This window comes from Heterodontus francisci, chromosome 26 (genome assembly GCF_036365525.1).
Source record: "Heterodontus francisci isolate sHetFra1 chromosome 26, sHetFra1.hap1, whole genome shotgun sequence".
In the NCBI taxonomy this organism is placed as follows: domain Eukaryota; kingdom Metazoa; phylum Chordata; class Chondrichthyes; order Heterodontiformes; family Heterodontidae; genus Heterodontus; species Heterodontus francisci.
Window position 1 is genome coordinate 18,052,349 of NC_090396.1, and position 25,376 is coordinate 18,077,724.

General features: G+C 45.1%; 1 protein-coding gene across 1 annotated transcript in view; it reads left to right on the forward strand.

Annotated features, from left to right (window-relative positions):
* Positions 1-25,376, forward strand: part of pkd1b (polycystic kidney disease 1b) — a 208,320-nt gene that overhangs the window by 134,733 nt on the left and 48,211 nt on the right. Inside the window, exons 24-29 of the mRNA XM_068058630.1 lie at positions 7,391-7,601; positions 7,961-8,084; positions 11,118-11,267; positions 11,891-11,955; positions 14,534-14,754; positions 15,909-16,029. Of these exons, the coding sequence (XP_067914731.1) occupies positions 7,391-7,601; positions 7,961-8,084; positions 11,118-11,267; positions 11,891-11,955; positions 14,534-14,754; positions 15,909-16,029 (892 nt within the window). The remainder of the gene's footprint in view (positions 1-7,390; positions 7,602-7,960; positions 8,085-11,117; positions 11,268-11,890; positions 11,956-14,533; positions 14,755-15,908; positions 16,030-25,376) is intronic.

The following is a 25,376-nucleotide window of genomic DNA, read 5'->3' on the forward strand; positions in this document are numbered from 1 at the left end:
TGGCCCCAATCTGGATGTCCCATTCACAGGCTGGGATTTTACAGGGCCCCTGACATCAGGCTCTGTGGTGGTTGTGGGGTGCCCGGAAGATCATTCCAGCAGCGGCCCGCCACGGTGCCCGACGCTGGGAGGGCTAGGACCGATCTTCCCGGTGGCAGTGAGGCTCCGTGACAGCCCCCCGCTGCTGAGCGATGGGACCTGGATTAACATATGGTAATTAATTAAATGCATACATTTAAATACACTTACCTGCAATCTAACAGACGAATTTAGGTGCAGGAATAGACCATTCAGCCCATCAAGTCTGCTCCGCCATTCAATATGATCATGGCTGTTCATCCACTTCAATGCCTTTTCCCCAGACTATCCTCATATCCCCTTATGTCATTTGTATTTAGAAATCTGTAAATCTCTGCTTTAAACAGACTCAATGACTGAGCTTCCACAGCACGCTGGGGTAGAGAATTCCAAAGATTCTCAACCCTCTGAGTAAAGAAATTTCTCCTCATCTCTGTCCTAAGTGGCTTCCCCCTTATTTTGAAATTGTGTCCCCTGGTTCTAGACTCCCCAACCAGGGGAAACATCTTAGCGGCATCTACCCTGTCTATCCCTTTAAGTATTTTGTAGATTTCAATGAGATCACCTCTCATTCTTTGAAACTCTAGAGAATACAGGCCCAGTTTCCCCAATCTCTCTTCATTGGACAGTCCCACCATCCCGGGAACAAGTCTGGTGAATCTTCGTTGCACTTCTCCTATGGCAATAATATCCTTCCTAAGGTAAGGGGTCCAAAACTGCACACAGTATTCCAGGTGCGGACTAACCAAGGTTCTATACAATTGAAGCAAGACTTCACTACTCCTGTACTCAAATCTTCTTGCGATAAAGGCTAACATACCATTAGCTTTAGTAACGGTCGGGCCACAATCTTCAGACCGGCAGCTGGCACTCCCGTGCCTTCACTTTCCCGTGTCGGGGAAGTAGGCGCTACTGTGGTGGGGAAGTGTGGAGCGTGAGATTTTTAGTGCGGGGTGGGGAACGGGGTCAAACTTTCATCATTAGTGTAAGGGATGCTGAGAAAGAGTGACCTGCAAACTTTGTGCAGTTTGGAGGTCGGGGGTGGGGGAGGGAGGGGTGGTAAAGGTCATATTTGAACAGTAAGTGTTTTGGAGGGATGGGATGGAAGGGCAAAAACTTAATTTTATTGTTATTGGGGGGGTTGGGAAGGGGCAATAGAATTTTGATTTGAACAGTGGGGGGGTGGTTCCCTTAAAAATTTTAATTAGCTGGCAGGGCCGGCTGCCCTTTAAAAATGGCACCAGTGCCTGCCCGCGGGCAGCTGACGCCATTTCTGGGGTGGGAGAGCCCACCCCCACCACTTGATAATGGGGTGGGGACAGACCGACCTGGCTATTTAAATGAGACGACACATGGGCCGACATTTTTTTTTGCCAGCGGCGGGCGCTTAAAATCCAGCCCACAGTGTGAGCCATTTACTTTCCCCCAAACATTGCTCCAAGATTCCTAGCTGCTTGGGATTAATGGCACAGTAAAAGAAAGAAAGATTTGCATTTCTATAGCACCTTTCACAGACTCAGGATATCCTGAAGCACTTTACAGCCACTTAAGCACTTTTGGAGTGTAGTCACAGCAAGCTTTCACAAACAGCAATATGATAATGACCAGATTAACTGTTTTTTATGATGTTGGTTGAGGGATAACCAAGGCACCAGGGAGAACTCACCTTCTCTTTGAAATAGTGCCATGGAATATTTTAAGTTCACCTGATAGGGCAGGCGGGCCCTTGATTTAACATCTCATCTGAAAGTCGGCACCTCTGACAGTGCAGTATACTGAAGTAGAATGTGGGACAATTCTCCTGAGATGAAGAACTCCTGCTTGTACTGTACAGCACTCTGAGTCACAGGACGGTGCTTGGGGAACAGGCGAGCTGTGCTGAGAGTGGAGAGAGGGCTGTTCAGTAATTTCTTTTCCGTTTGTTGGTCAGCTTTCATAAGTTTTCACAGTTGGCAGAGTCCTCAGCCCATTCTCTCTCCAGAAATCCATCCTACTCTCATACAACCTCACTTCATGTTACCTTATTCCATAACTGGAATTAACTGGATTAACATATGGTAATTAATTAAATGCATACATTTAAATACACTTACCTGCAATCTAACAGACGAATTTAGGTGCAGGAATAGACCATTCAGCCCATCAAGTCTGCTCCGCCATTCAATATGATCATGGCTGTTCATCCACTTCAATGCCTTTTCCCCTTTTCAGCTGGGCTTCCCTTCTTGTCCCCTAACTTCCTTATTGCCACGATTTCACTTCCGTTACATACCTGCCCTGCTCGATAAATTTCAACACTTGCTAGCCTCTTCCTGCGCTTTCAGGAAACAGTAAGGCCTTCACAGTGCAGTTTCAACTTGGCTCAGTGGTAGCACTTTTGCCACTTGAGTCAGAACATGTGCCAATTGTATATGAATTGTGTTTACTTGTATGCAGGTGGTGGGCATTAACAGGGCATTCACTTGAGCTCCTATAAATAGAAATAGATTAAAACTGTTTGTTGGGTGAGGAGGTTTTTGCTTGTAATGTGTAACTCTGTAAATAATATAAAAATGTGTAAAGCTTGACTCCAGTTCTATCCTTCACCAAGTGGCTTTCTGGAATAGAACATGGTAGCAGAGGTTGGTTGCCTAAAGATGAAGGTTAGAAGGTAAGAAAAAAATTCAGACAAAAAACTAAGACCCTGGCAACAATTGTGAAAAAGGCAGAAAGCAAATGTAAATTGTTGGGATATGATTACTCTCCAATGTTCTCGGAGTCTGAACCATATGACCTGTAAAAGAATGAAGTGGATATGTGGACACGGGTTATGTCCTTACCAAAGAGGAAATAAGGTATGGCCTGGCCTGGTATTGTCACTTCCTACCAGAAGTAACATCAGGAGTAAAGTATTTTGTGAGCTGAATGCTCGCCGGTTGGATAATGTTGAAGGCTTGGTCCTTCTGTTAGAGTTCTTGGATGAAATATACAAGAGAGATGTTCAGTTAAGTGCATGTAAAGTATGGTTAGAATTTGATAGATTTCAGAAAACAGAGGTCATTCCATGGAAGCATATATCAAGGATTTTAACAGATAATATAAAAGATTGAATGAATTCAATTTGGGGATCCCTGGATTAGTACTAACATTTAAATTGCTGGATTGTGCTAAAGTGTCTCATATAGACAGACTCCTGGTTCTAACTGGTGTTCAGTTCTTAGAGAAGGAGACCCCAATGGATCAGATGTCTGCTGCCTTGAAAAGAATTCCTGGGGAAACAATAATTTCCTTCAGCCTTCATGGAATACATGGGACATTCCACAGTGACGAAGAATAGAGGACTCTGATTGGCCAATTTCGAAATGGTCCAGATACTGGACACAGGCAACAGTACAATGGAAGGGTTAAAGACAGGCAGAATGTGGATGAAAGCATCTTTAGCAGGTCTGGCTATTACATTATAAGGTGGAATTGGAACAGCAATAGTAGGCAAACGAATCCCAAGACTGCCCAAGGAACCGTTATTGGGTGCTTTAGTTGTGACTCGAAGTATCATTATGTAATAAACTGCCCAAAGCAGAGAGGTAGGTTCTTGAGATAACACATGATGCAGAGAATTTTAAGGAAGGGGATGAAAATAATGGTGAATCTTTTCAAATTATACTGGTCACAAGGGGTTTTAGTCCTGTGATGGATGTATTAGTCTCAGCTTATATAACTGTGCACTGCTAGATAGTGCTTGCACTTCGACAATATGTGGAAGCGATTGGTTAAAATGTTACCTTGAATAACTAAGTAGTGAGGATAAAAGTACTACTTGCTTTAGGGTTGGTGATGACAACATATTGATGTCATTAAAGAGAGTTGTAATCCTGTGTAAAATAGCTGGAGTAAGCCATTTTGTAAGTATTGATGCAGTGTCGAGTGAGATAACTATGCTCTCACCAACCCTAATGCAAGTAATACTTTTATGCTCACTACTTAGTTATTCAAGGTAACATTCTTACCAATCGTTTCCACATATTGTTGAAGTGCAAGCACTATCTAGCAGCGCTAGACTAATAGACTAAGCTGAGACTAATATATTTATCACAGTACTAAAACCCCATGTGACCAGTATAATTTTAACAGATTCACCATTATTTTCATACCTTCCTTGAGTAAACCGTCCATGAAAAAGGCACTTGACATGGAGCATCATAAGACAGTTATTTTTGGGAAGTCAATGGATCTGCAGTTTACCCAATCAGGACATTATAGTAACTTCTTAACAAAACCTGATGTTTCTCATTAGAATGTTCGGCAAATGTTAATGGCATCATGTGTTAACACTGAGAGAGAAAAACAAGGAAATTGTCTTAAAGTTACATAGACAATTTGCTCATCCTACTTGTCAAAAACTCAAAAAGCCTGCTAACAGATGCAGCAGTTATTGATGAAGAGTCTACAAGGCTAATAGAAGAGATTAGTGAGAAATGTGAAATTTGTAGAAGTATTGGAGGACGCCGCAATGTCCCATTGTAAGCCTTCCATTGGCTCATGACTTTAATGAGATAGTTGCCATGGATCTGTCGGTCCACAACAACATCAGAAATATTTTCATTCTACATTTTGTAGACGTGGTAAACAGATTTAGTCTTTCTACAATAATACTTAGTATGGACGAAAGGGTTATTATCATGAAGAAATAGACAAGGACCGGACTAGGGGCACCAGCTAACTTTCTGACATTTATAATAGAGGGGAATTTGCCCATGATGAGTTCAGAGATGAATGGAGAGGTGCGACAATTGTGGGATGTGCAGGAAAAGCTACTGGCATGTTTAAATATTGGTTGAATGTTCAGAATGATGGCCAAGAAGCGAGGTCCATGGACTGGCCAAATGGAGTGAAAGAGAGGAGAATAAGAAAGCACAGTGCAAGTACTGAAAGTGTGTCAGAAGATGATCACGTACTGGAGAAAGAGCCTTTGATAGTGCGAGGGAGATCTCATAGTAGTACTCCTGACAGATATCAAAGTACAAGTAGAGGCCGGAGCTTGAATAGATTACACAATGAAATAAAAGCAATACAACAGTCTCAGAACAGAACTAGAAGCAGAAGTCCTCATGATTGTGAAGTTTTGGTGGTTGCCAATAAACTTGAGGATAAACTATTAAGAGAGGCAAAACAAAGGGAATTAGATTGTTGGGGAGAGTTTGAAGTTTATTCTGAGGTACCAGATAAGGGACAACCAGCTTTGTCATATTGGTGGATTTATGCTGAAAAAGTCCTTGCAGATGGGACTTATAAGGCTAAAGCGAGGCTAGTTGCTAGGAGTTTTGAAAAGTGGCTGGGTGGTACAGATGTTATAGTGGACTCTCCCACAGCTGGAAAAATAATCTTGAAACTATTTTTCGTTCTTTTGGCCACATATTTATGGGAGTGTAGATCAATCGTCATAAAAGCTTCTTTTCTACAGGGAGATACTTTACAGAGAGAAGTGTTTCTGAAACTGCCCAAACAGGCAGCAGATGTAGAAGGAAAACTATGGACACTAAAGAAATGTGTCGATGGCCTGAATGATGCTTTCAGGGTGTGGCATTTTTTGGTGAGATCTGTTCTGCTGAAAACATGTGGTATTCAACTAAAAGCAGATCCCACAATTCTTTCTTGGTATCATAAAGGATAACTTTCATGATTTCTTATGAAATGGTACTGCAGATTTTGAGAAATGTGTTATTAATAAGATTAGAGTAGTATTTAAGAGTGGCAGTCAGTCTTGTGGGCCTTCTAAATAAATTGATTTAGATATTAAGCAGTGTAGGCCTGGAATAACTTTATAACTTTATCAGCAATACTATTTAGAGAGTGTTAATCCCATCCTAGTTAATTGTGCTAGGTCATGACAGAAAGATGATGTATCTAAAGAAGAGTCAGAGCAACTGCGAAGCTTAATTGGTCAGTTGAACTGGTTGTGCACTCAAACTAGGTTTGATATCTTGGAATTAAGCACTACGATGAAACACCCAAAAGTAGAGAATGTTTTAAGGACAATTAAAACATTTGAAAAATTAAATCTGGAGAAATGTGTACTTAATTTCTTATTCTTAGGTGACCAAAAGGACATGAAACTAGTAATTTTTAGTAATGCTTCACAAACTAATCTTAATGATGGGTATTCTAGTGCAGCTGGTTTCATAATATTTCGTATGACTGAAAATGGAAAATGTTGTCCTTTAGCTAGGGAAGCTATGAAAAGAAAAAGGGTTGTTAAAAGTACTTTGGCTACTAAAACACTGGCTCCTGTGGGGGCAACGGATATGGGATTCTATTTGTCTAATATTTTAAATGAGATTTTGTACCGTGGATGTACTGAAGATAGTATACCCATTGAATTTTATGTAGATAATTGTTCACTGTGGGATAATGCACACTCTGCGAAAGGTACGAGTGAGAAAAGGTTCTGAATTGACCTTGCTGGCTTGAAACAGATGCTGGGGAGAAAGGAAATCTCTAAAATTAAATGGGTGGATGAAAGCCATCAACTGTCTGATTGTTTTCCAAAAAGAAATGCACGTACAAAGAAATTGTTAGGGTCCTAGAGGAGCAGTCTTGAAATATAATGCTTTTTACAGAATATAGAGGTTTTTGACATGATTTGCTTTTAAATTTCGGTTGTGCATATTAACTCTAATTTTTATTTAGAGAGAGAAGCGAATTGGTTAATTGTATATTAATTGTGTTTAATTGTATGCGGGTGCTGAGCATTAACAGGACATTCAGTTGAGCTCCTATAAATAGAAACAGGCTAAAACTGTCGTTGTTGGATTAGGTGGTATATGCTTGTAATGTAAATAAATATAAAAGTGTGTAAAACTTGGCTCCAGTTCTATCCTTGACTAACTGTTTTTCTGGAATAGAACAATATGTGGGCTCAAGCCATATTACAGATCTAAGCACATGATTCAGGCTGACACTCTAGTGCAGTACTGAGGGAGTACTGTACTGTTGGAGGTGCCATCTTTTAGATGAGATGTTAATCCAGGGCTCCGTCTACTCTCGCAGGTGGACGTAAAACATCCCATGTTACTATTTGAAGAAAAGCAAGGGAATTCTGCCCAGTGTCCTGGCCAATATTTTTCCCTCATCGACCATCACCAAAAACAGATGAACTGGCCAATTATCTCCTTGCTGCTTGTGGAGCTTGCTGTGTATGGATTAGCTGCCACTTTTGCCTACAAAACAGAGAAAGAGCTTCAAAAGGAGTTCTTTAGCTGAGTGCAGGAATGCAGTCTGACAGGAATGGGTGTTGATTTTCAATGTGGGGTGACTCGTATTTTTTTGTCACTAGGTCCACAGGAGTTGCGTTGTTTCTCTCGCATCTTTATCTCCCAGCTAAAGCGCGGCGTGTCGGAGAAACACATCTGGCTCTCTGTCTGGGATCGTCTGCCACGAAGTCACTTCACCCGAGTCCAGCGGGTCACTTGCTGCACGTTGCTGATGTATCTGTTCCTCACTGCGGCGGCAGCATGGTATGGGGCTGTCGGAGTCAAAAACAAAAGGTCTGTACCTGGTCAATATTCGATCCCATCATTAACCCTATCTCATCCTTGATTGAGTTGATCCCTATACTTGGGTCAGTGTGTCATTGCCTCGGGCCAGTGTGTCATTGCTCTGGATGTTAACTGGATGAATGTGGGCTCACACATAGAGCCCACCTATGTGCTAAGTGCCTGGGTATTTCCCTGCTATCAGCTGAGTGCAGCAGGTAGCATCCAGGCCAGCTCCTGATAGGAGGCTGGGCCACACTTGAGGACTGACCTCACCTCCCTACCAGCAGTAGGATGGGCAGGGTTGAACAGGAGAGGAGATTTTTCTATTAAGAGTGTGAAAGTATTTAACAGCTTGTGTCTTGTAACAGCCTCCCGGTGGCATATCTGGCCACTATTACAGGTGAGACGGTAGCTGTTGGTGTTGTTCTGGCTGCTATCGTGTTCCCGGTCTACCTCCTCTTCACCTTCCTCTTCAGAAGAACACGGAGCCAGGTAAGATCAGCATAATATAGCCTCTCTGCTGTGTGAAGTAATTGAATTAAGTAGTCATTCACTCCTGGGTGGGAGTCATTAGCCCCCTTTATAACGTATTCTGGAAGATGAGTTCATAGAATGCTTTTGCAACAGCTGGGTTCTTCAGGCCTTTGCTGTCTGGCCGCTGACAGTAAAATACCCGTGGCAGTGGGAGGAGGCCCTTAAGTGGCAGTTAATTGGCCACTTAAAGGCCTTGATTGTCCTGGGGCAGGGGGACCGTTTCTCGCCAACACCGCTCCACATAAAATTGCAGCGGGGGCGGGAGGGGTCAGGAACGGTTCCCACCAGCCTCCCACTCTATTTTACGCGCGCACCCCGCACCCCACCACCCCCACCCCAGGCACCAGCCCGCTCGCTTGGGGGCGGGGAAAATTCTGGCCAATGTGTCAGAGAAACTTAAGGAATTAAAAGCAAACAAATCTCCAGGATCTGATGGCAAACATCCTAGGGTTCTGAAAGAGGTAGCTGCAGAGATAATGGATGAACTGGTTATGATTTTCCAAAATTCCCTAGATTCTAGAATGGTCCTAATGGACTGGAAGTTAGCAAACGTGACACTGCTATTCAAAAAAGGAAAGGGAGAGAAAACAGGAACTGCAGGGCAGTTAGCCTGACATCAGTCATCAGGAAAATGCTGCAATCTATTATGAAGGAAGTCTTAATAATGCACTTAGAAAATCATAGTATGATCAGACAGAGTCAATATGGTTTTATGAAAGGGAAATTGTGTTTAACAAATTTATTAGAGTCTTTTGAAGATATAACTAGTAGGGTAGATAAAGGGCAGCCAGTAGATGTAATATACTTGGATTTCCAAAATGCATTTGGTAAGGTGCCACACAAAAGGTTAGTGCACGAGATAAGGGCTCATGAAGTTGGGTGTAATATATTAGCACGGATGAAAGTTTGGTTAATGGACAGGAAGCAAAAAATAGGGATAGATGAGGCATTTTCAAGTTGAGAGGCTGTAACTAGTGGCGCGCCGCAAGGATCAGTGCTGGGCCTCAATTATTTCCAATCTATATTAATCACTTAGACGAAGAGATTGAGAGTAATGTATCTAAGTTTGCTGACAATATAAAGTTAGGTGGGAATGTAAGCTGTGAGGAGGACACAAAGAGGCTGCAAAGAGACATAGACAGGTTAAGTGAGTGGGCAACAAGGTGGCAGATAGAGTTTAATGACGGGAAGTGTGAGGTTATTCACTTTGGTAATAATAATAGAAAAGCAGAATATTTTTAAAAGGCATGAAACTTCGAAATGCTAATGTTCAGAGGGACTTGGGTGTACTCGTACAAGGAACACAGAAAGTTAGCATGCAGGTACAGCATGGAATTAGAAAGACAAATGGCATCTTGGCCTTTTATTGCCAAGGGGATTGGAATAGAAGAGCAAGGATGTCTTGCTACAATTGTATAGGACTTCACTGAGACCACACCTGCAGAAGTGTGCAGTTTTGGTCTCCATATCTAAGCAAGAATATACTTGCCTTGGAGGCAGTACAGTGAAGGTTCACTCAATTTGGTTCTTGGGATGAGAAGGTTGGCCTCTAATGAGAGGCTGAGTAAATTGGGCCTATACTCGCTGGAGTTCAGAAGAATATGTGATCTCATTGAAACATACAAAGTTCCGAAGGGCTTGACGGGGTAGACACTGAGAGGTTATTTACCCTGGCTGGAGAATTTAGAACATGGAGGCACAGTCTCAGGATAATGGGGTTTATCATTTAGGAATAAGATGGGGAGAAATTTTTTCATTTAAAGGGTTGTGAATCTCTGGAATTCTTTACCACAGAAGATTGTGGATACTCCATCATTGAGTATGTTCAAGGCTAAGATAGACAGACATTTCATCTCTCAGGGAATCAAGGGATATGGGGAGTGGATGGGAAATTGGAGTTGAGGCAGAAGATTGTATTGAATGGCGGAGCAGACTTGAGGGGCCAAATAGTCTACTCTTGCTCCTAATTCTTATGTTCTTACATAATATCCAGCAATCTTTTACCACAAAGGCTTCCATGCTTTTTGTTTCTAATTCTCCCCATTTTTTCTCCCTTTATTATAGCTCTGGGGTTAGTGCTCTGTGGGGTTGGGTTTGGCATACCATGTAGCTGAAGCTGGGGCTGCGTGAGGTTAGGGCTTGGTTTGGTGCACTGTGGCACTGGGGTCCATGCTCTTATGGGGCTGGGGTTTGCACTCTGTGGCACTAGCTGTCCTCTGGTACCTTGCTCAAGTGACCATGTTCTTCATGTATGAGCTGGGACAGTGAGTGTCAGCACAATGATCAACTGTGATGGGACACGTGAGCTGAACCCAGCTCTGTTCTGACTCAACATCTGCAGTGTGCTGTTTACAGCAGGGATGATGATGGGGACTGGGAGCCTGGCCTGTTCAGCCAATCGATGGCTCTGAATCCAGATGCAGTCATCCCTGCCCAGAAACCTGACACATTGTGGTCTGTATGGTTCAGTATCACACCACAAGATGCCTTGTTCCCACTGGGCACTGTTATGAAGAGATTTACTGTTTTTACTCATGGTCTTTGCCAGTCTCGTTCCAATTTGCCTGCAGCTGAAAGAATCTCGATCCCATAGGTCCAGTCAGGGTACTTTGTGCACTTGGTGCAATGCAGGGTGCTGAGACCCAAGCAGTGCCTACTGTGGTATGTTTCACCCTGTGTCTAAAATCATGGTTGTTCATAGCCTGGTGATGACCAGAACATGCGACAAGTTGCAATGGGCAAGGAGGTGATTTCAGCTATTGGGATTAAAACTAGGATTGCTCCTTCAGATAATAATGAGACTCAGAAGGACTGACAGAACCTTTCATCATACACCCCACAGAGCATCCATCTGCTGTCACCCTTACTATACAGGTTTACAGCACTGCTCATAGTAACTTAATCCAGCCCTCTTCGGTTTGCACTGATTGGAGAATGCAGCCCCCGTTTGTGAGATTGTGATTCACCGACTGTTGTGACACTCTATTCCAGGTCACTGTGGACGACCCCGAACCCCCTCCCATGGAGGCACAGACTGTGGAGATGGACGTGTATTTGGATCCCTCGGAGCTGGGCAGCTCCTCCTTCCTGTCCATCCCTGGAGGCTTGGACTCCATCGTGGACGTGAGCTCGGAGAGTTGTGTAAGTGTAAAGTTACGCTGGCTAAACTGGTCAGTTAAAAACAAAGAATCTGCATTTATATGGCACCTTTTCATGACCTCGGGATGTCAGCAGAGCACTTTACAACCAATGAAATACTTTTGAAGGGTAGTCACTCTTGAAATGTAGCAAATGTGGCTGCCACGTTTTCATACAGCAAGATCCCACGATCAGCAATGAAATGAATACCCAGATAATCTGTTTTAGTGATGCCACTTGATGGATAAATGTTGGCCAAGGCATTTGGGAGAGTCCCCCTGCTCTTCCTCAGATACTGCCACAGGATCTTTCAGGTTCAGGTGGTTTATATATCGAATAACGGATACCCAGGAGTGAGTTACAGGCTGAAATTTAATCTAGAGGTTCAGAAGGCTTATTTGGAGGATAATGGATATTCCTGGCAGTGAGTTAGAGACTGGAATCTAATTGAGATGTCCGAGTGATTTATAAAAAGAATAACAGGTACTTGGGAGTGAGTTACAGGCCTGTTAATGAACTGACTCAGAGGTAGTAGATGATGTTGTATACCCACTGCATGGATTAAATCTTGTTAATTCCCTGATGGCCCGCAATGAGTTTAATATTTTTCCTTTGTATCTGGGCAGGAATCCCTCGGGAGTAAGAAGCTGGACTCGGACTTTCAATTCCCCCCGCAGCTGATCAGTGACAGGTACCAGACGCTTTGCTTTCTTCAGCTGTGAGCTCCTGATCAAGGGGTCGATTTACCTCCCCCTGGTGGCACATTCAGTAAAGACATCCAATAACAGACCTATTGGGCTGAATTTAGACAAGCCGGTGGGGGTCCTGGTGCCAGGCCGAAAAGTTGAGGGAAGCGCCTCCTTGGCCCTCCGGAGACCTCCCCAGCACAATTCAGCGGCACTCAGACAATTAACTGCCCAGTGCCAGGGTGCCCATCCCTTTAAGAACGGGGATCCCACCTCCCGCAGTTGCCGGCCAATCGGAGGACCAGCAGCTCAGTAGTTTTGGCAGCACCACCAGGAGCGGTGGCCACTGCCGGTATTACAGAGGGGCTGGGACCGGGGGCAGTGATGGAGACCCAGACCCCAGGTAAGTGAGGCACGGTTGCCAGGACCAGTCCGACTGGCTCTGGTGAGGGTTCCGGGGGTGTCGGCGTTGCGAGCAGTGGACTTGTTCACGGAGGGGAAGCCTTTGCTGCTGGGGGCACTCCATAGGCCACAGACTGCCCATGGAGGACACCACCCCCCAACAAGTCCACAGGGAGGTCGCCTCGTTTTACTGAGCGAACTCCCCCTGTCGCTGAGGCCTCCCCCTCGCTGCTCATTTAATTCCAGTGGCGGCGGGAAGAGGTCCTTAAGTGGCTAGTGATTGGCTACTTAAGGGGCTTAATTGGCCTCCGGGTGGGAAGGCTGTCTTTGACCCTTCCAGCTCCGACAAGTGTGATGCAACGGGAAGGCGACGAACCCTTCGGCCCCACCTTCTGTTGCAATGCTATGTGTCCCCCTGCCTCCTAGCCCATCTCCTGGGGACCCATTAAATTCCACCCATACTGACCAGAAAACCCTGGATTCATTCCTGATCTGAGTTGAGGCAGCACTTAAGGAGGCTACAATTTTGCCTCAGTGCCCTGGGCTATGAAAAGAGAAACAAAATATCAGCCAGTGGTTCTTGCACCAGATGGCTGTCCAATGACTATCAAGTGAATTAAAAACAAGAAATGCTGGAACCACTCAGCAGGTCTGGCAGCATCTGTGGAAAGAGAAGCAGAGTTAACGTTTCGGGTCAGTGACCCTTCTTCGGAACTTGCAAATATTAGAAATGTCAAAGGTTATAAGCAAGTGAGGCGGGGGTGGGGCAAGAGATAACAAAGGAGAAGGTGTAGATTGGACAAAGCCACATAGCTGACCAAAAGGTCATGGACCAAAGGCAAACAATATGTTAATGGTGTGTTGAAAGACAAAGCATTAGTACAGATAGGGTGTTAACGGACTGAAGATTGAACAGCAGCAAGTACAAACATGTCTGATCTCAGACATGAAGGACAGCAATTTGTGGGAGGTACCAAACGGGGCCTGTGGAGCCAGTGCAAGTCAATTAAATGTTTTTTTTTTGTTTTTGAGAAAAGACTGTATATCAAATGTGAACAGCATTCATCAGACTGTTCACAGCCCTCCCTCCATCTCCTTCACCGATCATCTCCAATGCAGCACTGGTCTGCCTTTGCTAAATGATAGGCCCATTACAGTGATGTACCCTGGGGTTTTCCTTTATCCAGAGTCCTGGTTATTCAACTGGCCTGTCACCCTTGGGAGCTGGGTACATATCCAGCCGAGACCGACAGAATGAAGATCTCTTGTGGCTGCTGGCCTGGGTGGTTGATGGGGTGGGGGTTTCCTATGTGAAATTAATTTGGGCAGTGACCAGTTCCTAATAGCATGGACCAGACACAAAGCTGCCCCTAATTGATCAGTATCTGGCCATCTCATTCAGCCAAACCAGAGGATAGTTGATGGGTCTTGCTGTAGGGTCAGCTCCTCTGAGGTTAGGGCTGAGGACCTTTGGAACAGTGTATAGGACACCTTAATCTGCTACTAAACATGAATGGGAAGCTAACCTGGGAGTGCTTAATACTGACACTGGGTGCCCAAGATGGAAATTGTTCCATACCCCAACAATAATATCCCTCACGCCTGAGTCAAATGGTCATGGGCTCAAGAATCACCCCCAGGGACTTGAGCTCAAAATCTAGGCAGTACTGAGGGAGTGCTGCACTATTGGACGTGCCGTCTTTTAGATGAGACATTAACACAAGGTCCCGGCTGCCGTCTCAGAGGGAAATAAAAGATCTGATTAAATGATTTGAAGAAGAGCAGGGGAGTTCTCTCTGATGTCCTGGCCAATATTTACTCTTCAACTAACATCACTAAAAACTGATTGTCCAGTCAATATCACATTGCTGGTAGAGAGAGGTTGCTCTGCTCAAATTGGCTGCTGTGTTTCCTATATTAGAATAGTGAGTATACGTCAAATTTACAGCATTGGCTGTAAAGCGCTTTGGGACATCTGAAGGTTGGGAAAGATGCCATATAAATGCAAGTGCTTGCATTCTTTCACCTTGATGAGCACAAAACCCAAAAATAAATGGGATCCTGATGCAACCCTCTCAAGAACTGGCCATCAGCTCCAACCTGTTCTCAGTGAGTGAATTGTTCAAAACGACTGTTACTATTTCAATGAGTTCTGTGCTCTCTCCTCCTTCAATATTGCAGCTTGCTGAAGAGCTGGCCATCGTATGACAGTCTGTTTGACCTCCCTGACCTCTTAAACCATGATCGCTCCTTCAGCCAGAATAAAATTCTAAAGCGGAAGAAAGCTTTGCGCAAACAGGGGAGGAAGTGGTGCTCATCCTCGGATGAAGATCCCCTTTCCTTTTCTATTTCAGACTCCTATGATAGCTGGAGTTTGAAACACAATCACCTGACGACATCAGGTAAGAGAAAGAGAAAGGCGTTCAGCCAACTTGTTTGATAATATGAGGTGGCTACGTTGGCTGGGATGGCATAAGGGACTGAGGTGCTTAAACTCTTCAAAGCGCTTATCCTTGGGAAGGCTGCTAGGGATATACTAGACCAGCACAGACTCTAGTGCACTTTATCTGTTAAACTGACTCCTATATGGACACCACATTTCCTGAGTCATACTGCGTACATGGGATGTGGAGACAAGGTTTTTTTGTCTCCTTTTCGCTAACTTTGTACGATAGTTAAAATGGGTAATAGCAAATCGGCAGTCCGTTTTACATCTCTCCCCATTGAAGTCAATGGAAGTAAAATAGTTTATGACAGTGACTGCACTTTAAAAGCATTGCAAAGGATATTAATGAATCAATTGCATTTTTTACAACAATCCAGCAACATTTTTTTGGGTAACATCTCACAAATTACAAGATTTACAGGATGTCAATTCATAATTTGACATAGTCGCATTTGAACTCACAACATCTAGGTTGTTAGACCAGTTTTTAAAATCCCTCCATGGTTTCCCCCCTCCCTATCTCTACAATCTCCTCCAGCCTTACATTCTTCCAAAAACTCTGCTCTCCTCCAATTCCAGCCTCTTGTGCATCCCCAATTCTATTCACCCCACCATTGGCGACCATGCCTTCAGCTGCCAAGGCCTTAAGCTCTAAAATTTCCTCCTTAAACCTTTTCTCCTTTAAGGTGCTCTTTCTTACCTACCTCTTTTAGCAAGCTTTGGGTTACCTGTCCTAAAGTCTCTTTTTTTTTCTTGGTGTCAATTTTTTGTTTGTTAACATTCCTATGAAGTCCCTTGGGCTGTTTTACTGAGATAAAGGCACTATGTAAATGAAAGTTGTTGTTGATATCCATAGTACTGCTGGAAATCCTTCCTCAGGAACTCAGTGCACTCCCAGTTAGGAATGCTGTCAAAGTAAGTTAATCAGTTGTCTTCAGAGGTAATATCAGCTCATTGGGGCACAGACAGTCATAGGGCCTTGAGGTGCTGTGTTGTACCAGTATCTGCACTACTCGCCATGAGTGAACCTTTGTTATCTCGCAGTGTAATTGTGACCCAATTGCAAATTCAGTTTTTGATTCTTGTATCTCTCTGGCATTTCATTCCCAGATGAAGATCTCATGAGGAGCATCGCTGCAGAGGCAAAACGGAACGGTGGGTTATCAGACCAGGTTACATTGGACAGTGGGCGTTTCTCTCCGAGGGCTGAGACCGACCTCCTCTCTCACACGTGTGTGCGACTAAATGTCAGAGCTTTCATTAAAGTGGTGATGAGTTTCGGGATGAAATACATGCCATTGTTGACGTTGCTGCTAATGATTTGTTCAAAGAGGTTTTTCTTTTTAGTAAAATAAATGGAAGGGATGTCAGCAACTTTGTCCATCAGCCAAAGTCCCAATTACTTGTGAAAGATGTCAATACTTTGGGAGAGGGTGCAGAGGAGATTTACTAGAATGGTACCAGGAATGAGGAACCAGTTATGTGGAGAGGCGAGAAAAGCTGGATAGTTCTCCTTACAGCAGAGAAGGTTAAGGGGAGATTTAACAAAGGTATTCAAAATTATGAGGAATTTTGATAGAGTAAATGAAGAAGAACTGTTTTCAATGCTTGGAGGGTTGTTAACCAGAGGACACAGATTTAATATGATTAGTAAAAGAGCCAGGGTAGAGATGAGGAGAAATTTTTGTTATGCAGCCAGTAGACGACATGAAAGGGTGATGGAAGCAGATTCAATAATAACTTTCAAAAGTAAGTTGGATAAATACTTGAAAGGAAAAAAAAAATCAGGGCTATGGGGAAAGAGCAGGGTAATGGGACTAATTTCATTAATCTTTGAAGTAGCCAGCACAGGCATGATGGGCAAATGGTTCTATGATCCTCACTTGGATAAGGTACTGTCCAGTGACAGCCACATGCTGTGGGAGGAGGATTGCCACAGGCATTTCTGCTGCTTGAGATGGTAGGATACCAGGAATGAGGGACTTCAGTTATGTAGAGAGTTTGGAGAAGCTGGTCTCTGTAGAGCAGAGAAGTTTAAGGGAAGAGCTAACAGAGGTATTTGAAATTATGAGGAGTATTGGTGGAGCAAGTAGAGAGAAACTATTTCCTCTGGTAAGTGGCTCAGTAACCAGGGTTGTTATGATCTGAAACACATGACCTGAAAGGGTGGTGGGATCAGATTCCATGATAACTTTCAAAAGGCAATTGGACATGTACTTGAAGAGGACAAATTTGCAGGGTTATGGGTAAAAAACTGGGTGTGGGACTAAATTGGACAGCTCTTTCAAAGAGCTAGCACAGGAATGACAGGCTGAATGGTCTCCTCCTGTGCTATAAGATTCTATGAATCTAGGAACATAGAAGCAGGAGTAGGCCATTCAGCCCATCGAGCCTACCCCACCATTCAATACGATCATGGCTGATCATCCACGTCAATGCATTTTCCCACACTATCCCCATATCCCTTTATGTAATTGGTATTTAGAAATCTGTCAATCTCTACTTTAAACAGACTCAATGACTGAGCTTCCACAGCACTCTGGGGTAGAGAATTCCAAAGATTCACAACATCCTGAGTAAAGAAATTTCTCCTCAACTCTGTCCTAAGTGGCTTCCCCCTTATTTTGAAATTGTGTCCCCTGGTTCTAGACTCCCCAACCAGGGGAATCATCTTAGCTGCATCTACCCTGTCTATCCCTTTAAGTATTTTGTAGGTTTCAATGAGATCCCCTCTCAATCTTCGAAACTCTAGAGATTTAGGGCAGCGCAGTGGTTAGCACCACAGCCTCACAGCTCCAGGGACCCGGGTTCAATTCTGGGTACTGCCTGTGCGGAGTTTTCAAGTTCTCCCTGTGATTGTGTGGGTTTTTGCCGGGTGCTCCGGTTTCCTCCCACAGCCAAAGACTTGCAGGTTGACAGGTAAATTGGCCATTTTAAATTGCCCCTAGTGTTGGTAGGGAATATGGGATTACTGTCGGGTTAGTATAAATGGGTGGTTGTTGGTCGGCACAGACTCGGTGGGCCGAAGGGCCTGTTTCAGTGCTGTATCTCTAAACAAATAAAAATAAATACAGGCCCAGTTTCCCTAAAATAAAATCAAAATACTGCAGATGCTGGAAATCTGAAATAAAAACAAGAAATGCTGGAAATACTCAGTAGGTCTGGCAGCATCTGTGGAGAGAGATCTGTGGCCAGTTCTGATGAAGTGTCACTGACCTGAAACGTTAACACTGCTTCGCTCTATACCTGATTGAGGTATACAAAATTATGAGGGGCATTGATAGGATAAATAGGAAGAAACCTTTTCCCTTAGCGGAGAGGTCAATAACATAGAACATAGAAAAACATAGAACATAGAAAAATACAGCACAGAACAGGCCCTTCGGCCCACGATGTTGTGCCGATCCTTTGTCCTCTGTCAAGGACAATTTAATCTATACCCCATCATTCTCCTTTATCCATATACCTATCTAAAAGCCGTTTGAAAGTCCCTAAAGTTTCTGACTCAACAACTTCCCCAGGCAAGGCATTCCATGCCCCGACCACTCTCTGGGTAAAGAACCTTCCCCTGACATCCCCCTTATATCTCCCACCCTTCACCTTAAATTTATGACCCCTTGTAACGCTTTGCTCCACCCGGGGAAAAAGTTTCTGACTGTCTACCCTATCTATTCCCCTGATCATCTTATAAACCTCTATCATGTCACCCCTCATCCTTCTCCGTTCTAATGAGAAGAGGCCTAGAATGTTCAGCCTTTCCTCGTAAGACTTATTCTCCATTCCAGGCAACATCCTGGTAAATCTCCTCTGCACCCTCTCCAAGGCTTCCACATCCTTCCTAAAATGAGGCGACCAGAACTGCACACAGTACTCCAAATGAGGCCTTACCAAGGTCCTGTACAGCTGCATCATCACCTCACGGCTCTTAAATTCAATCCCTCTGCTAATGAACGCTAACACCCCATATGCCTTCTTCACAGCCCTATCCACTTGAGTTGCAACTTTCAACGATCTATGCACATAGACCCCAAGGTCTCTCTGCTCCTCCACATGCCCAAGAACCCTACCGTTAACCCAGTATTTTGCATTCGTGTTTGTCCTTCCAAAATGGACGACCTCACACTTTTCAGGGTTAAACTCCATCTGCCACTTTTCAGCCCAGCACTGCAACCTATCCAAGTCCCTTTGCAGACGACAATAGCCCTCCTCGGTATCCACAACTCCACCAACCTTTGTATCATCTGCAAATTTACTGACCCACCCTTCGACTTCCTCATCCAAGTCGTTAATAAAAATCACAAACAGGAGAGGACCCAGAACTGATCCCTGTGGCACGCCACTGGTAACTGGGCTCCAGGCTGAGTATTTACCATCTAAGACCACTCTCTGCCTTCTATCAGTTAGCCAATTCTTAATCCAACTGGCCACATTCCCCACTATCCCATGCCTCCTGACTTTCTCCATAAGTCTACCATGGGGGACCTTATCAAATGCCTTACTAAAATCCATGTACACCACATCCACTGGTTTACCCTCATCCACTTGCTTGGTCACCTGCTCAAAGAATTCAATCAGGCTTGTGAGGCAAGACCTACCCCTCACAAAACCGTGCTGACTGTCCCGAATCAAGCAGTGTCTTTCCAGATGCTCAGAAATCCTATCCCTCAGCACCTTTTCCATCAACTTGCCTACCACCGAAGTAAGACTAACTGGCCTGTAATTCCCAGGGTTGTTCCTATTCCCTTTCTTGAACAGGGGCACAACATTTGCCACCCTCCAATCACCTGGTACCACCCCCGTCAACAGAGAAGATGAAAAGATCATTGCCAGCGGCTCTGCAATTTCATCCCTTGCTTCCCATAACATCCTTGGATATACCCCGTCAGGCCCGGGAGACTTGTCTATCTTCAAGTTATTCAAAAACCCCAACACATCTTCCCTCCTAACGAGCACTTCCTCGAGCTTACCAGTCTGTTTCACACCGTCCTCTTCAGTAATACACCCCTTCTCATTCGTAAATACCGAAGAGAAGTACTCATTCAAAACCTCACTTATCTCTTCCGGCTCAACACACAGTCTCCCGCTATTGTCCTTGACCGGACCTACGGTCCCCCTAGTCATCCTCATATTTCTGACATACGCGTAAAAGGCCTTGGGGTTTTCTTTTATCCTACCCGCCAAGCATTTTTCATGCCCTCTCTTAGCTCTCCTAATCCCTTTCTTCAGATCCTTCCTGGCCATCTTGTATCCCTCCAGAGCTATGCCTGTGCCCTTTTTCCTCAACCTTATATACGCATCCTTCTTCTTCCTAACAAGACTCTCAACCTCTCTTGTCAACCACGGTTCCCTCACATGACCATCCCTTCCCTGTCTGACAGGGACATGCTTATCAATGGCCCCTACTATCTGCTCCTTGAAAAAGTTCCACATTTCGACCGTGCCCTTCCCTGCCAGCATATGCTCCCAACTTATGCTCCTCAGTTCCTGCCTGACAGCATCATATCTACCCTTCCCCCAATTGTAAACCTTGCCCTGTTGCACATACCTATCCCTCTCCATTACCACAGTGAATGCTACAGAATTGTGATCACTATCTCCAAAGTGCTCGCCCACCAACAGCTCTATCACTTGCCCTGGTTCATTACCTAGTACCAAATCCAATATTGCCTCCCCTCTGGTCGGGCAGTCTACATACTGAGTCAGAAAAGCTTCCTGGACATACTGCACAAACACTACCCCATCCAAACTATTCGATCTAAAGAGTTGCCAATCAATATTTGGGAAGTTGAAATCCCCCATAATTACTACCCTGTGACTTCTGCTCCTTTCCAAAATCTGTTTCCCAATCTGCTCTTCCACCTCCCTGCTGCTATTGGGGGGCCGATAGAAAACTCCCATCAAGGTGACTGCTCCTTTCCTGTTCCTGACCTCAACCCACAGTGCCTCAGTCGGCAGATCCTCCTCGAAAATTCTTTCAGCAGTTGTTACACTATTTCTAACTAACAATGCCACCCCCCCACCTCTTTTACCACCATTCCTAATCTTATGAAAACATCTATAACCAGGTACCTCCAAGAACCATTCCTCCCCCTCACCTATCCACGTTTCAGTGATGGCCACAACATCGTAGTCCCAAGTGCCCATCCACGCCTTCAATTCACTCACCTTATTCCTGATGCTTCTTGCGTTGAAGTATACGCACTTTAACCCTTCTCCGTGCCCATCTGTCCTCCGCGACAGTGCTACCTTCCCCAATACCTCACTACACTCTTTGTCTTTCTGAGTGGACCCACTGGTCCCTGGACTACAAGTCCGGTTCCCATCCCCCTCCCAAACTAGTTTAAACCCTCCCGAACAGTACTAGCAAACCTCCCTCCCAGGATATTGGTGCCCCTCTGGTTCAGATGCAGCCCGTCCTGTTTGAACAGGTCCCATCTTCCCCAGAATGCAGTCCAATTATCCAAGAACTGGAAGCCCTCCCTCCTACACCATTCCTGCAGCCACGTGTTCAGCTGTGCTCTCTCCCTATTCCTAGCCTCACTATCACGTGGCGCCGGCAACAAACCAGAGATAACAACTCTGTCCGTCCGAGCTTTCAGCTTCCAGCCTAACTCCCTAAACTCACTTCTAACATCTGTGCCACCCTTCCTTCCTACGTCGTTGGTGCCAATGTGCACCACGACCTCTGGCTGCTCCCCCTCCCCTTTAAGGATCCTGAAGACGCGATCACAAACATCACGGACCCTGGCACCAGGGAGGCAGCAAACCATCCGTGCGTCTCGCTTGCGCCCACAGAACCGCCTGTCGGTACTCCTCACCATCGAGTCCCCGATGACTAGTGCTCTCCCGTTCTCCCTCCTTCCCTTCTGAGCCACAGTGCAGGACCCCGTGCCAGAGGCCCGTTCACTGCAGCCTGCCCCCGATAGGCCGTCCCCCCCAACAGTATCTAAAACTGTATACTTGTTGCCGAGGGGAACGACCACAGGAGATCCCTGCACTGACCTCTTCCCACCTCTAACTGTTACCCAGCTGCCTTTGTTTTGTGGAGTAACGACATCCCTGTAGCTTCTATCTATCACCCCCTCAGCTTCCCGAATGATCCTCAGTTCATCCAGCTCCAGCTCCAGTTCCCTAACACGGTCTGATAGGAGCTGGAGACGGATGCACTTCCAGCAGGTGAAGTCGGCAGGGTCACCGGAGGTTCCCCTTACCTCGAACATACTGCAGGAGGAGCACTGCACTCCCCTGGCTGCCATTTCTTTTACTCAATTACCCCTTAATTAAGTACAAATATAGATATTAACAAAAACAGTGAAATAGCTTACCTGTTCAGTCCTTTTTGGTTAGAGGAGGAGGGTAAAAAGGGTCTTATTATTAGGTTACAGGAGGAGGATGGGTGGGAGACACTACATGTGTAGTGTCTCGGGTTAACTCTGCTCCGCACCTTTAAAGAAAATACCTACCCAGGAGTCCTTGCTGCCGTCCAGCTTCCGGTTCCTCCCGCGCCAAAAGTAGCTTGAACACAAGGAAAACAGTAAGTACAACTTTTAAAAACACAGTTCCTGGTGCCTTCACTTACCCACCGAAGAGTCGCTACCTTCTCCTGCTGCTCCGCCGGGAAATGAGGCCGAGTCCACGGAGCTCCGCACCTTTAAAGAAAATACCTACCCAGGAGTCCTTGCTGCCGTCCAGCTTCCGGTTCCTCCCGCGCCAAAAGTAGCTTGAACACAAGGAAAACAGTAAGTACAACTTTTAAAAACACAGTTCCTGGTGCCTTCACTTACCCACCGAAGAGTCGCTACCTTCTCCTGCTGCTCCGCCGGGAAATGAGACAACGAGGGGGCATAGATTTAAGGTAAGGGGCAGAAGGTTTAGAGGGGAGTTGAGGCGGAATTTTTTCACCCAGAGGTTGGTTGGAATCTGGAACACTCTGCCTGAAGAGTTGGTAGAGGCAGGAACACTCACGACATTCAAGAAGTATTTAGATGAGCACTTGAAATGCTGTAACATACAAGGATATGGGCCAAGTGCGGGGAAATGGGATTAGTTAGGACGGTTGCTTGATGGTCGTTGCAGGCACATTGGGCCGAAGGGCCTGTTTCTGTGCTGTAAAACTCTATGAGATGTTTAGGGAGAGAATTCCAGAGGATAAGGCCAAGACGACTGAAGACATGGTGGTCAATGGTGAGGCAAAGGAAGTGGGGCATGCACAACAGGCTGGAGTTGGAGGAAGGGTTGTAGGGCTGGAGGTTACAGAAATAAGGAGGGGTGAAGGCGTGGAGGGTTTTGAACAATTTTGAATTTGAGATATTTGTGGACTGGGAACCAGTGTAGGTCAGCGAGCTCGGGGGTTGATGACTGAGATCTCATTGCTGTGTGTAGGAACTTGCTGAGTGCAAACTGAGTGTCACATTAGCCTACAAAACAACAGTGATTGCTCTTAGCTGTGAAGTGCTTTGGGACATCCTGAGGTGGTGATTACAAATGCGAAGTCCTTCCCTTTCTTCCTGAATACCGAGCAGCAGGACACTCATGTACAGCACCCTTCCTCCGGTGGCTAATTTGTTTCGTTCATGTTTGTTTGGAATACAAAGGGGTGGCAGTTATTCCACAGTTGCATAGAGCTGTGCTTAGACCACATCGGGAGGACTGCATTCAGTTCTGGGCACGGCAACTCAGGAAGGATATATTGGTCTTGGAGTAGGCACAGTGCAAATTCACCAGAATGATACCAGGACTAAAGGGGTTAAATTATTAGGATAGGTTTCAAAGACCAGGCTTGTATTCCCTTGAATATAGATTAAGGGGTGATCTGGTTGAGGTGTTTAAGATGATTGGGTCGATAGAAATTAATTCCTCTGGTGGGTACGTTCAGAACAATGGGGCATAACCTTAAACTTAGAGCTAGGCCAGTCAGGAGAGGAATCAGGAAGCAGTTTTCACACAAAGGGTAATGGAGATCTGAACTCTCTTCACAGAAAGCTGTGGATGCTGTGGAACAATTGGAATTTTCAAGCCTGAGATGGATAGATTTTTGTTGGGTAAGGGTATCACGGCTAATGGGGCAAAGGCGGGTTAATGGGGTTGAAGTACAGCCATGATCTGGTTGAATGGCTGAACAGGCTGAAGGGGCTAAATGGCTTGCTCCTGTTCCTGTGTTCCTTGTTCATTTTCACGCATTTCTAAATTGGCCCAGCTTCCCTTTTAAAGGGATATTTCCCTGGTTAGACATTCCTGGTGAGGAGCAGCGGTCTCAGGGAGGGCTGCTGGTCTACTAGGATCACCCTAGTTTAATTTAGAAGGAAAGAAAATTTAGGAGCTACAGCCTCATGGTTTCATATTGTTAGGACCAGGGGAGGCAGGGGTCTAGGGCTCCCCCTCAGCCTTTTCCTGGTTTGGCCATAACAGGGTTTAATTTTTTAAAGCACTGTGTTCTTTGCTTCCCCTCAGTGAATCCTTGCTCACTGCTCTCTAATTGTAATGGCAAAGAAATCAACCAGACAGGTTTTCTCTGATTTAAACAAGAAAGGTGCAGGTTTATTAACTTTAAAACTCTTATTCAGTTAAAACCACTAAAAATATGCGACGCAACTACGCGAGCATGCAAACGCCATAAACACAAACACAAATAGAGACAGAGGAGGAGAAAGAAGGGGAAAGGTTTGAAGTAATAGCTGGAGTTCAGTTACTGGTTTTGGTTTGGATGTAGAGTCTTTGATTAAAGTTAAGTCTTGCATTTCTCATTGGGGCCCAGTGCACACTTTCAAACTTGTTTCGCTGGACTCCTGTCTTGAGGCTTGAGTTACTTCCATGGATCCCTGGAACTTTGCGTGTGAGAGAGAGGGAGAGAGAGAGAGAGAGAGAGATGCTCTCTTTTTGAAGTTCAGTTGCAGTCTCTTCCAAAAACTGTTCTGTCAGCACAATTCAATTAACTCTCGGCTGGCCAGCAGGTTAGTCATGTAACTAGCTCCCTGTTTGAAAAACAGCCTCTCCTGCGAGGTTTGTGGTTTCCCCCAAGCTCATCAGACACTCTCAGTTGTGGGGGGGGGGGGGGGGGAGGTGGGGGGGATGGAATGCTGCCTCAATGACTCTCAATGTCTCTTGATCATCTCTATTGACAAAAATCCATCTGGCTAATTGCATTAGGGAGTACTCCCATTGTCATCTTCATGCAACTGTCTTTTAGAATGCAAATGTGCAGCCATGTTTTCAGCCACTGTTGTGGTCTTTTTAAACAAGTTATTTCAGGTCCAGTAACAGTTCAAAAATAATGTTCCATATTACAAAATTAATATGTCTCATTTTGGCAGATGTAGTTTCCATCACAATATAAACATATGAAAATCACAGACAGGTAAAGACCAGCTGCTCTATCAAACTTTTCCCATACTCATGGTGGCCAGAGCATCACGACCAGATACTAACTAATCTCCTCCCTCCCCTGAAACCCCCTTCCCCCTCCAGCAATGCAATCCTCTGGGAGATACAAAAAAGAGGGAATACTCAGGGCCAGTAATGGAAAAAATACTCCAGAAATTCCCTCTTGACCCCTTCAGGCGATCAAACCAGTCCAGGAGA